Source organism: Alosa alosa, chromosome 3 (genome assembly GCF_017589495.1).
Source record: "Alosa alosa isolate M-15738 ecotype Scorff River chromosome 3, AALO_Geno_1.1, whole genome shotgun sequence".
In the NCBI taxonomy this organism is placed as follows: Eukaryota; Metazoa; Chordata; class Actinopteri; order Clupeiformes; family Clupeidae; genus Alosa; species Alosa alosa.
Window position 1 is genome coordinate 25,448,884 of NC_063191.1, and position 14,036 is coordinate 25,462,919.

Genomic DNA, 14,036 nt, shown 5'->3' on the forward strand with positions numbered 1-14,036 from the left:
CTTGCCTTATTTACTTTTCCTCCGGTCACATTTCTAATTATGACCCATGCAAACAAGCATTCATCCTTATTCATTTATTTGATAATGCAAAAATCAACCACACATTCAAAGATGTTTTATGTCAATGAAATATCCATGGGGAGCATTCTGTGTCTCACTACTGCCATCGTCTGGCCATATGTCAAAGATGCTCCTCAAGCATTAAAGGTTGTCATTTTGATTGCAAAAGCAAACACTTAATAATAGTGTTTGCCCTCCTGTAAAGTTACTCTGGTTTAAACGTAAGTTCATATTAAACCTTTTAAATGTACTACAGCATAGCCCAGTACATGGCAAGACTAGTTAGAGAACTTTCAAGTTCAAAAGAAAAAAGAAAAAGTAAAGTCCATTCACTGTTTTTACCATGATGACTTAAGTTGATACAATAAAGAAATTATATTTAGAGATAAATCTGAGGATGTTTTAGTCCTTCTGCAAAATTATTTTTGGGGAGCAGTGTAGCTGTGTCTAACTGCATAATTACAGACACAGATATAACAAAACTACCCACTGCACCTTTACAATGGTAATGTCGTATTGAAAGACGCTACACAGGTTCAGACACATTTAACACTTTACACATCTTGAAGGCATTCATTAAAGAGACCTGAGCATAGCAGTGACCAATGAGCTATCCATTCATTACAAGGAAGTCTTCTAGACATATAAATGTCACAGCAAAAACGAGTAAGAAAAATAATTAGTCAGGTCATCAGGTCGACATTACGAGTGCCTTTTTACACATCACACCTCTCTGTACAAACCAGTAGCAAAAGCTAGGATTTTTTCCCTCATTTATTGTGCCTACCATTCTAGCCTTTAAAAATATTTGAGGAAATTAAAACAGTGAATTCACATGTGTCTCTGAGTATAATAAAATTTGCTTATTGTTTTCACTACATTTAATGGTGTAAAAATATGGTTGAATGTAAAAATGTAGCAGTCAATAAAAGCCTCACACATTTTGAAGACAACAGGATAGTGTCATGTTTCAATCCAAGTAATGAACAGAAGTGTATGTATGGGTTATTAAGTTAGGAAAGGCACAGCATCCGGATGGGCCTAGGTCACTTTATTATTAAACAAAAACATGATCATAATTATTTACAATTGAACATAGAAAAAGAACAAATATATGAAAGAACAACCATTTTTCTTTTTTTCTAGGATGAGGATGGAAATTAGGAACGACAGACTTCAGTCCACATATTTGCCCAGGATATCAGCATCTCGGAACAGGAAGTAATCCTAGGGGACAGATTAATAACGATGTGTTACAGCATTTACAAAGAGCACAAACAAAAGGGTTATCACAATTACATTTTTTTTTCTTCAATAAATCCTAATGAGAATGAGAGCATTTTAATCCAAATACTCTCCAAAATTCTTGGAGAAAAGTATTTCAACTATCAAGTAGTGGGAAAAAAAGAATTTGAAAGATTATATTTCCGTAGCATAATACCATAAAATGATCCGTATCACTTCTCAATTTATAAATTGCCTTCTAGATTGATACTGTATCTCAGGATTACTGAGAGCATATTGATAATGCAACATTAATCCATGATCAACTGGTAACAAGAAATACATTTATTGGTTTAAACCATTACCTGGTTATCAAGAATAACCTTGGTTCCTCCATATTCCGGTAATAGCACTTTCTCACCAACTTTCACACAGACAGGCTGCATGTCCCCTTTCTAAAATAAACAGAAAATTAAGTTACGTTTTTTTTTTTTATTTAAAAACAAAGAAACCGTTTACCCAAGTCACAAAAGACTCAAATGTAAATAACAGTTTACAGTGCAATCAACTACATGACAACACAGTGATTAATTAAGCTTAATTAAGCCTTGACATGTCTGTGTGCAGGGGTCTTCTAATCACCTGGTTGACAGAGCCGGGGCCCACAGCCACCACTGTGGCCTGTAACACTTTGGCTTGTGACTTCTCTGGCAACATGATGCCACCCTTTGTCACAGTTTCTGCAGCTAGCCGCTCCACCAACACACGGTCAAACATAGGCAGAAATTTCCGGAAAGCCTGTAGAAGGAGAGCAGAGTGCACAAGGGGTTATGAATTCATTGTGCAATATCCTTGACTAGCACTAGAGGGCAATGGTTATTGGTATTAGGCAGAGCCGTACGGTATTAGGCATTGGTTTCGCAACAGACTTACTTAACATTTGGCTGCAAAGTCTCAGGGTTATCTCCTTCTTAACCAAATTTTGACCCCCTGTATTGTTCTAAATAGTTAATACTGCAGCACACTAGTTACACTATAATGATACTGTATGGCACATAATCACACAGCCATTATCAATGCGTACAAACACAAAGTTCTGAGTTTGCAAGCACACAATCTTATTCCAGATGTAAAAAATGCAAGTGTATTAATAAAGTGTTGACCAAAGATACTACATTTTACATTATACTACTCTACAGTGTACTTACAACATGTGAAGAGAGACAAGATATGTGATCAAAAATCTAGTCATACCAGTACACACACCCTATTAATTACAATAATGTCGATTAATAAACTAATTATTGATTATTGTTGTAATAAGAAACACACAGGCTAAGCATTGTTGCAAGGATGAACATCCTCCTCCTCTCAGTTACAAACTTGTGCTTTGCCTGTTTCAATGTGGGTCTGTCAAAGAATTTGGTCTGGAAAAGTCTTAAAAAGTAATTTCGCAATGGCTCAAAACCAAAACCAAATTTTACTAAGTTCTGTGGACATGAGAAAGCTAGACAAATCAAGATAAGAATTTGTTGCAACAGCAGCCTATTGACCTTGGATGAAGGTCATGAAACAGAGGGGGGGGATGGAGGACATACAGGTTCAGGCCAGTTTTATCCCAGTGGGGGTGCGTTTTGGTGTAGACAGAGGAAGAGCTTTTGTTAATATGTATCATTGCAGCCTAGAACTAAGGACAGACACTACAGAGATCAACTCCGGTGCCTGGTCTATAGGAAACTCAAACAGGGTGAAGACAAACGAAACTGCCTAACAATAATTCAATTACTTATTAGAACCTAGGTTACTTTATCTACAACCTGTCCGTCTTTCCAGAATAACCTCAATCTTATGTCCAGGGTTGAGTCAATACTCTTTCTTCAAATAATTTCACCTCAGTTGTCTAACTGTGACAAAGACAACACATGCAGTGCATGAATGTACAATTCTTACCCTGCCTTTTGGATAAGGGTACAAGTTCCTTCTGTTCTGATAGGTACTATGATGTCTATGAATGTAACAGATATTGCGCTGTATGGTGACATTCTTATTGTGGTCCAATGTATCGTAATTGGGAAAACTCGTATTGGGAATTACTCAGCGATTCTCACCCCCAATCACAAAAGGATTTTAGCTTGTGTATATAGATCACAAGGGACATCAAAGGGGAGCGTATGTGTGTGTGTGTGTGTGGTTGGGAGGGGAGATAGACATTGCTTGAGAAATAGAAAAGAAATAATACATCACAGTCGGTTACATTGTAACTGTTTTGTAAATGTTTTATGATAAGTCTCAGCAGGCCACCCTAAGGTGACAGGAGAAAAGTGCCAAGAGGAGTTTGAATGGGGGGATGACCCGGAAACACACGAGGCCGACAAAATTCCCAAACATTCTCTCCAAAACATCCGTAATATTATGAAATTACATTTCCAGCAGAAACATTCTTGTGAGAAAACCATGAGGACTCGTTGGCCAGCCATACGAGAGTTATTCTATGGATGGCACCTCACCTCATTTTTATACAGTAACGTTAGGGCAATTGTGGCGATTACATCATCTCGCACCCTACGTGACGATTAAAGAGTAGATCGACTAACAATTTTTTTTCTTCTCATACTTAGCTCATATTTGCTCTATGTTGCTTCCTAATGTTAGCTATTGATTTCCATGTCTTAGTTTACCATCCTTACGTTAGCCGCAACATGGTCGAACAGCATGCAAGCTCAGAACTAAATCTCTGACATACATGTTATGGAAGATTATTTGCAAGATGTCTACAAATGTTAACAGACCTGCTGCCATCCTCAGCTTGTGTGTGCATTAATTGCAATCGGTCAGTTAGTGTCTGACCTTGCTAAGGAGAGTAACATGGACAAAGTTAGCTAACTAGCTATCCTAGCTTACATGACAGGTCTCTTCTCTTGAATATGACTAAAAGTCTGATCTTCAGTCATAGCCAAAAGTACAGAAAGAATTGGACAGTTATGTATAATACAACATCGTTGATGAAGTGTTAGGAAGTCTTACCATTTCGGTCGGTTGTTGGGCAGTCAGCGAGTCCTGTTCAAGCACCCAGATATCTTAACGTAAGAATGGACACGCTGAGCACTGAATGACTACCCACGTGAAGGAAGAAATATCTAGAATGTCACTGCGCATGCGTCACAGCATTCGATCTGGAATATTCTTTGGCAAAGTAGCCAACAAAACACGATGCCAGTTGGTTCCAATTAAGTAAAAACACAACTCTAAGGATATACATGTGTTACAGTTCAGGTTAAGTCAAAATAACATTTATGTGGTTTAATTATTGCAGCAGATTTGCGAAATTTTAACCTCTGACCTCATGTTTTTTTCTCCAATCATAAACTGGGAAAATTCTGGAACTAGGTGCCCCGGAACTTGGATAACAGAAATAATCACAGATTAAGTCTTAAGTCTTTTTTTGTATTACTGATTTTCTCCTATTGTTTTACACTGTTGTTTTATTTGCGAATGGCAAGGGCATTTATGTCGAAATCAATAAGAAAAGACTTAAGAGTACGTATGAAAGTACACCTTTATGCAGTATATTCATGTTTAGGGGAATGCCGGTATGTTACCCGGATGAAGTAAAACATGTGCATGGTTTGAAGGTTGTACTGAAACTCGGTACCTCCAAATTATATTATTCCGTGTCCTCCTCTGGACCATCAAGTAGGCTCTTCACACGTCAAATCTAACTTTTACTCGAACGACAAGTAAGTATCAACTACTTGTATTGCCTTGATGTATACACTTGTGAACAGAAGATACACGTTAAACATAGATAATAATTTTATTTTTATGATGACAATAACACAATGCTAAATTACACATTACATTGCCAGATCACGGACGAGCTTGCTTCTTTTAACGATACAAGGCAATTTAACGCTAACGCTACCTGACAGTTTAGTCTTAATTTTAGTCTTAATTTATGTCATGTTGCAGTTAACGTTATGTACAATTTGGTTTGTCATGAAGGAGCTAATTAAGCTTAAGCTTTATTGAAAACGAATGACTCACAGCGCTAACGTTTGCATTAATTTAACGCACGAATTGTCATAGACAGTATCATGTAAGGCAACTTTAAACCATAACAGATAGATAGATAAGCTACACAAGCGCTTTGCCGTAATGATAGTAGTTACTTGGTCTGTATTTGTTTTATTTTTCCCCCTTTTTTTGTAACGCAAAACACAAGTGGGTTTTTGACATCTTGTAGAGTCTTTTGGTTGAAATGAGACCATGTGTTCATAATAACGAAGTTGTTTATGAATTATACAATTTGCTTATATGATCATTTGCCAAGCTAATTAGCCAAACATTAAACACGGAATTACTTTTTGTGGCAAATTAATTAATGTAACATCTCACTTTTCACTTTTTAATGTAACATCTCAATTTTCAGAATTTCCTGGGTATCGTTACCAGCTGTTCCTGACTCCATTTTACTACATTATTAAGAGAGATAATAACGATACTGTGCAAAATGAGCGAGTGACTAAAACCCATGTAAAATGCGGGTATCTTTTGCGCACTTCATTTGAACGCAGGAGGTCTGGGAGATTCTGACCTTGTGACGCATGACCTCAGCACACGTGGGTTCTTCGCAGTACTGCGTCCGGTGTTGAAAGGAAGCAACTGTCTTTCGTCATCTAACTTATTCTCCATTGTCTATTTAATTTAAACCCTTAAATAACATCGAGGCTTAAATTTGAGGCTTAAATGCGTGGTTTATTTTGCACGTCTTGTCTTTTGATTTATCCGCATACTGAAAGCCAAAAGACTTATGTTCTGTAAACTTGTAACTACTAAACTACTAATTTCTCTACCTGATGGACCCTGGGCAAATTAAATCAAATCTAGTTAAGTGTTCTCTTTATGGTAAAACCTCAGTGTTTGGACTGGCTGACACATGTGACTAGGTTTAACCATTGATGAGTTTTGAACTGAATATTTAAGCAAATATCTTTGAGCTAATAGATCAATGGTGTTTTGTCTGGCTCTTTGTCCACAGACATGTTCCGCCTCCCCACTGTGATGAGACAGATGCGCCCTGTGTGCAGAGCTCTGGCCCCACACCTCACCCGAGCTTATGCCAAGGATGTGAAGTTCGGGGCCGATGCCCGTGCCCTCATGCTGCAAGGCGTGGACCTGCTGGCTGATGCTGTGGCCGTCACCATGGGACCCAAGGTATATCAGAATTCCCAGAGGTTGAAAAACAGGAGTAGTTGCAGCACCAAGGATAATTTAGAATGCCCTCAGATGCTATGATGTTTTTAAGAGATGCAGGAAGAGTCTCGCAAACTTCAGTAAAGCCAACTACTTTCATAGTATATTTTAGCGGCTGCCATCCCAATAGCATCATTACAGGATATTCCTGAACATTTCTTTATCATTTTCAGCCAGGTCTGTACCAACATACCCATAATTATGTAGATGTGTGCTAAGTAGACATGACTGTTCATGGAAGTGCTGTATCAGTGTTTAAACAGTGAAGTCCTTGGCTGTCCCGCAGGGTCGCACAGTCATCATTGAGCAAAGCTGGGGAAGCCCAAAGGTCACCAAGGATGGTGTCACTGTGGCCAAGAGCATCGAACTGAAGGACAAATTCAAGAATATTGGGGCCAGGCTGGTTCAGGACGTAGCCAACAACACAAATGAGGAAGCTGGAGACGGGACCACCACCGCCACCGTCCTGGCTCGCGCCATTGCCAAGGAGGGCTTTGACACCATCAGCAAAGGCGCCAACCCAGTAGAGATCCGACGCGGTGTAATGCAGGCTGTAGAGACGGTCATCAACGAGCTGAAGAAGCTGTCCAGGCCAGTCACTACACCAGAGGAGATTGCGCAGGTAAGAGCTGTTGTGCTGGAGTAAAATTAATGGAAGATTTTAGCTGTTTCTCAAAGTCGAGGATCCTCAAGGATTCATGCCTGGTAGAACTGAGCCCTGCCGAGTCAAATCCTTCAAAGACGAGGCAAGGCTTCTTCTTCGCATTCGGAAAACAAACAATGGAACAGACTAGTGATTATGCAGAACGTTGCAGGTGTGCGTTACTGAAAATCATGCCTCCTGCCCGCTTCTCTTTGAAAAACAATGAATGCATCACTGCCATTCTCCCACGTCAATGAATTAAATTATACGTTTTTCATTAAATTGCCAAAATAAACCACAGAGAAGCAACCATTAAGCAAAATCATAAAGAGAAAACTGTACTATTTAGCTTGCAATCACTCGCATCGGAAAAGGTTTAAATACCCTTCCTAAATGCCTTCTTTACACGATTACGGCGTGAGAGTTCAAAGTTCTCAAAATGAACTGAGCTTATATTTCATTTAGGCTACTTTAGGTAATGACAATAAGATGATGTTTACATTTCAAATACATGATACATGAACTGCCTTGTTTAGTGCTGATTTTAAATAAATGTGCGCACAGGATTGTGGGTGTTCCGAGCACGCAGAGGATACACACATGCATCCTCGAAAATTCGGCAAAACGAAGGACTTCGGCCTTGGTAGAATTTGGTAGACTTTGATGGCTACTTGACATTGGAACAGTACTTCGGCGGGACTTGATGATGTAACCAGGGTTCTTAATTAAATTTTTTGATCACCAGCCAATGTGGCTGGTAACTTTCTAAAGTTACTAGCCAATCAGAATTTCTACTAGCCAATTTTTTTTCCGGTGAAAATAGGAGAATTATGAGTTTATTAGATGAGTGTCACTGAATGCATTTGAACATTTTATTAACATTGTTGGCATGAATATATATACCACAAAATATACACAGAAAGTGCAAACACTTCATTTCAAACACTTCATTTCATGTTTGGGATCTAGGCTATCTGTTGATATCCCCCTGCTTCATTCCTCTTCTCGCCCCCATAAGTCTGTCCCAACCACCGCCGCATTTAGTTTAATTATAATTTAATAAAAAGGAGATATCAATTATCATCAACAATGGCAAGCCAGCTGGAACCTGCTACTCGTTTTCTCTCCCGCTCCTGCATGCTCAAACGCGTTCTCAATTAAATGGAGTAACATAGGGCCTACGTTTAAGTTGGATCTTTATTAGGACCTGAAAAGTATCATCTTTATGTAACATGCTGTTGGTGCATGTTGACATTGTATACTATTTTTACTATATTATCTAACAACAGTGAAAAACACTGTTTGCAGTACAGCTACTATGATATTGTCTCTCGGTGCCCTACTCACAGTGCGTGATGCGTGTGGTGGTGCTGATCACTGATCAGGCAACTTTTTAAAACTGAAAATGTTCTCCTACAAGCTCCTCACGTTCCTCTTCATCTTCAGCTAACTCCATAGACAATAAAATAAACGATCTAGCTGCTTCAGGTTTTGCGACCTCCGTTATATGACATCAGCCCCCCAAAAAGGAAATAGGTTAACACAATGCGTTAATTGCATTAATATTTCGTAACGTGTTATGTATTTGTGTTATGTACATGTGTTATGTACTTTTTACTTTACTTTACTGGCTAACTCCCTCCTCTTTCAGTCTATGCTCCCTGCTCCATTCGTTCTTCTAATTCCTTGTGTTTTCTGGTAGACGCTCCGTTCGTTTCCATGGTCTCTCGTGCTGGTTTCACTGCAAACTGCACACAGCCAATGGCCATATGAAACGTCACATCACGTAGCATTACGGCACAGTGGTCATGGCAAATGTAGGAAGTACTGCAAGTGGTATATATGACGGAGAACAGAGCCTTATGTATCATGCATGTAATGCCTCATGCATCACCGGCAAAACTGGCTAGTACGTTTTTATTAACACCAAATTTTTACCCGCATTTGGCGGGTTGGCGGGTGTTAATTTAGAACCCTGGATGTAACATCCTTCAAATAGCAGCCTTGAAGGATCCCGCCTTGACTTTGAGAAACAGCCTTTAATTTCATGACTGGCTGTTTGCTGTTACTAACGTGTTGTTACACCATCTCCCTCTTGTGGCAGGTGGCAACTATTTCTGCTAATGGAGACAGCGAGATTGGTACTCTCATCTCTGATGCAATGAAGAAAGTGGGCAGAAAAGGTGTTCTCACTGTAAAGGTAAGGCTGAATGAACTTTGTCCACAGCATAATAACATGGGTCCCATCAATGGAAATAGCAGTTGCTTCATTTGGAACTTTCCGACAGGATGGCAAAACCCTGCATGACGAGTTGGAGATCATTGAAGGCCTTAAGTTTGATCGTGGCTACATCTCTCCCTATTTCATCAACACAGCTAAGGGTGAGGTGGTCATAATTTAATATATTTTTTTTTTTTTTTTTTAATTGTAATTAGTATAATATTTTAAAGTTAAAGTTTCACAAACACTTCTGACATTCAGGCATTTCTGTACATTTCATGTATATTTCTCCTCCTGTCCGCAGGTCAGAAGTGTGAGTTCCAGGATGCCTTAGTTCTCCTGAGTGAGAAGAAGATCTCCAGCATTCAGGCCATAGTCCCTGCTTTGGAGATGGCCAACCAGCAACGCAAACCACTTGTCATCATGGCTGAGGATGTGGATGGGGAAGCGCTGACCACACTGGTCCTCAACAGGTCTGACCCAACACGCTGCCCACTCTGTCTAGACACATGGGTGACCTATCCATTACAGCACTACATATACCTTAGTGCAAGTTATAGTTATGCAGTTAACAGACTGCATTTAAAGTCATTAGTCAGGAAATAGGTGGTTGCTATTTTTTCCCCTGCAATGACTAGAAATGGGAATGTTTATAAGTCAGTGTCTGTAGCATTTATGGTTTGTTGGTCTCCTATGCCACCTACAGGCTAAAGGTGGGACTGCAGGTAGTTGCTGTGAAGGCTCCTGGCTTTGGGGATAATCGAAAGAACCAGCTGCAGGACATCGCCATTGCCACCGGGGGCACTGTAAGCACACTCAAAACAGCCTTATCTTCAACAACTCTTATCTTGCTTTTCCTCTTTCTGCTTTACTATGTTGATTTGTCTTCCTGTCATGTTTTCCTTCCTCTGTGTGCAGGTTTTTGGCGATGATGCTACAGGCCTGGCCCTTGAGGATGTTCAACCACACCACTTTGGAAAGGTGGGCGAAGTGGTGGTCACTAAGGATGACACGATGATGTTGAAGGGCAAAGGGGACCCAGCAGCAATCGAGAAGCGTGCCAACGAGATCGCTGAGCAGATTGAGGACACCACCAGCGACTATGAAAAAGAGAAGCTGAACGAGCGACTGGCCAAGCTGTCCGACGGAGTGGCTGTCCTCAAGGTGAGAGGGAGGGGCAGAGAACAGCGAGGAAGGAATGCACAGCCTTATGAACAGTTTGGGTTTGAGTTACATGGTATGCCAGTCATTTATGAACACATAAGGGTGTGAGCAAACAGGGGGCAGTTGTGATGTGTAATGTGAGGTGGACTATGTTTTCATTTTTAAAAAAAATGCAAATGATATGCCGCCAGGCACTTTTTTGACTGGAGTTGAACGTTTTTCAATTGAAGGCGCTCAGGGCAGCAATGATTGCTTGCCTTGCTTGTCCTTTAATATATATATATATTAGATGCTGAGGAGTTTTTAGTTTAAAAATAGTTATCAGAGGAACTACTTAGTATATTCACTGGCTGGCTGAGAGATCTGAGATTTGATTAATTTACTTTATCTATAGTAACAGTATTATAATAATAATAATAATAGGGGGCTAATTCTTGGTATTCTTCCTATTCAATTACTAGGGTTTAACACAGTTGTGTTTTTTTTTTTTGTTTATTTGTTTTCAGATTGGAGGCACAAGCGATGTTGAGGTAAATGAAAAGAAGGATCGAGTAACAGATGCCCTGAATGCCACCCGGGCGGCTGTAGAGGAGGGCATTGTGCCCGGGGGTGGCTGTGCCCTGCTGCAGTGCATCCCTGCTTTGGATACCATCAAGCCTGTTAATGCTGACCAGAAGATTGGTACGTCTGTCCCAACCTACATTACTTGGTGTAAAGCAGTGAAACAAGCAACCCACACACATCCTGTCTGTTTCTTATGTTGTGAATAAGAGATGACTTTAACCGTTTGTCAGTACATGTAATGGATGACTCATTCGATGACCCATAACTAAAAGACATGATTACTAATACATAAGCCACAGTCAGAAAGCCTGAACTACCAGGTGACCTGTCAGTTATCATGAGTGATTTAAAAAGAAAAACCTAAACTGACATGTCGTATATTTGAGATTTTTTTATGATGGTCTCATCTTTTGGATCTTCTCTACAATTTGTAGGTATTGATATTATCCGTCGAGCTCTGCGCGTTCCAGCCATGACTATTGCTAAGAATGCTGGGGTAGAAGGCTCTCTGGTGGTGGAGAAGATTCTGCAGAGTGATGCTGACATTGGCTATGATGCCCTAGTCGGGGAATATGTCAACATGGTGGAGAAGGGCATCATTGACCCCACCAAGGTAAGACACATGACTACTTCTCACATGCAACAAGACAACCATTTTGCCCATCCCTGTCCACAATGCAGGGATACTCTAATATTATTTCCACATAACTCTAGCCTTTAATAGAGCAAACCAAGTAATGTGTCAACAACAGCATAGCCAAATAAGTGACCTCAGTGTTTTATCTCTACATCTTAAAAATAAAAAACAAAATTGCATGACTTTCTCCACATTTGAAGGATGCACCTGATAATCTTGTAATGTAAATTTTTCTTTTCATGCAGGTTGTGAGGACGGCCCTGATGGACGCTGCCGGCGTGGCGTCCTTGCTGTCGACGGCCGAAGCCGTAGTCACAGAGATGCCCAAGGAGGACAAGGCTCCAGCCATGGGTGGTATGGGAGGCATGGGGGGCGACATGTTCTAAGCGCCTTGTTGCCCTGAGCCCCAGAAAGACTTAAGTAGTGGGATGAGAGAGGCAGAGGGACACAATTTGCCCTTAGCCTACTCCACCCCCCCCCCCCCACTCACCTGCTGCAAGTGTCAGAAGGAGCTGCCAAAAGGATGACCCTTTTCAGCCGCCCTTTATGTCTTCTTCTTTCAACCCTTCCTGTTATCCCTCCTCCAAAGTTTAGCCACTATTCCACTCATATTCACACTCAGATGAAGTCCCTACCCTAACCCTACTCTATGGCTGGAAGACAAGCACCTAGAAATGACTGGCCCATTGGCTGCCTTGTACCTTTGAAACGCACATATGCATACGAGTTTGCTAAAGCATTGGAAGAAATGTACATGGTCCTCTCTAGTGACAAAATAAGACTGTCATGGTTTTTGATGCTGTTACCTTGGTGTATGTGCATTGGGGGTGTTCAGTGTATCACACACACCGCAGAGCAGAGCTGCAGAGCTTTTAAAACCAGATACTACGAGCTTGTCAGGCAGTCTGAAGGAGATTTAGAGGTAGAAGAATGGAGGTTTCAAAGCAGAAAAAAAAAATTCAAATGGGTCATTTAAGTATCTTAATATCTAAGCCTGCCATCTGAAAGTTTTACACTAAAGTTAGGGCCTTTTGGCCTGTTCAAACTGGACATGAGTGCCTCGTTTACCCTTGTGATTGCCACCATGTCATACGCCCTGTGGTCAGTAGAGAAAATGGGGTGGGAGGGCTTGTTGGTCTTTGTGGAATATGTGGCCTGCACTGCTATGGCGGTGGGGTAATAACTGGCACAGCAGTTTGGACCAATCAAATGTTTCATATCTCCAGCCAATCATCTTGTGCGATCAGGTATGTTTTGTCAGTGGTCCAAAATGCTGTGTGGTAGGACTGTCACTGTCAAGTAGCTCTAGGGCTGGGATGTTTTTTCTCTTACACATACATTCAGCAGTGATCGCTCAGTGTTTTTGTATTAATTCATTGATTCTGTGACTTTTTTTATTTAAATAAAATTAATGTCCAAAAAATGAGTTTTGCTTTTAATGGCATAAGGCATTGTGAATTAAGTGTCAGTGTTGTGATTCAATAAATGGAATGTTGCTATAATTTCCTGAAACACGAATCTGAGGTGATTGTGTAATTCTAAGATTGAAACCAATGCAGAGTTTTAGGCCTAGAACATGAATACAATTCTCTAGGGGTCACAACCAGTCCACATAGTTTGTGAGACTATTATTATCATTCACATGACCCATCTATTTGCAGCGTTGCAACCACAAGTTAAACTAGTCAGAACCTGTTGGAAAGACATGACAGAAATCAAGCCACAGAAAAGTTTTCTTAAATATAAAAATACTTTATGAACCATGCAGTCTGTATACATTTCACCCAAACACTGAAATTAAAATATTCTTAATTTACACTAAAAAAACAACCACATCACAACAAAGACATTGAGTTCTCTACAATGAGCACTGATCTGTGGTCTTAAGTCAGTATGTTCTGTACAGTGTGGTCTTCCCATAACCTAAATAAATAGATAATGACAAATGTATACATTTTTTTAAAAGATAATGATAAATAAATGCTGTAACTTAACACAAATGCAACAGAACTGCACTGGTGATTTGGAATAGTCCAAAGACTGGGGGCTTGGGGTGGCCGATGCTGATGCCTCACTACTGCTGCAATCCGCTGGGGCGTGCAAGAGACGAGCCGCAACCACAACACCAGAGGCGATCCTTCACTGCACCCCGACAGCAGAGGCAATCCTTCACTGCACCCCGACAGCAGTTTGGGCCCTTTTTCGAAGCAGTGGGCATCCACAGTTTGCGATCGCTACCAGCATTCAAATCCAAAATTTCAAACGCTATT

At 40.4% G+C, this 14,036-nt stretch overlaps 2 protein-coding genes across 3 annotated transcripts; one reads left to right on the forward strand and one right to left on the reverse strand.

Moving 5' to 3' along the window:
- Window positions 1-1,096: 1,096 nt before the first annotated feature.
- Window positions 1,097-4,438, reverse strand: hspe1 (heat shock 10 protein 1). The gene is made up of 4 exons (XM_048239122.1): window positions 4,309-4,438; window positions 1,927-2,082; window positions 1,650-1,739; window positions 1,097-1,287 (listed from the first exon to the last, which is right to left on the reverse strand). Exons 1-4 carry the CDS (start codon window positions 4,309-4,311, stop codon window positions 1,237-1,239), a joined length of 300 nt encoding a protein of 99 aa, XP_048095079.1. The 5' UTR covers window positions 4,312-4,438; the 3' UTR covers window positions 1,097-1,236.
- A 450-nt stretch (window positions 4,439-4,888) lies between these two features.
- hspd1 (heat shock 60 protein 1) lies at window positions 4,889-13,284 on the forward strand. Of its 2 annotated transcripts, none has more exons than XM_048239119.1 (11): window positions 4,889-5,021; window positions 6,323-6,498; window positions 6,824-7,159; window positions 9,285-9,380; window positions 9,469-9,562; window positions 9,706-9,874; window positions 10,108-10,207; window positions 10,320-10,565; window positions 11,072-11,246; window positions 11,564-11,742; window positions 12,012-13,284. In XM_048239119.1, the coding sequence occupies exons 2-11, from the start codon at window positions 6,325-6,327 to the stop codon at window positions 12,150-12,152; spliced, it is 1,710 nt and encodes a 569-aa protein (XP_048095076.1). In that variant the 5' UTR covers window positions 4,889-5,021; window positions 6,323-6,324; the 3' UTR covers window positions 12,153-13,284. The 2 variants fall into 2 exon arrangements, with proteins under 2 accessions (XP_048095076.1, XP_048095078.1); XM_048239121.1 differs by lacking the exon at window positions 4,889-5,021 and adding an exon at window positions 5,949-6,170.
- The last annotated feature ends 752 nt before the right edge of the window (window positions 13,285-14,036 follow it).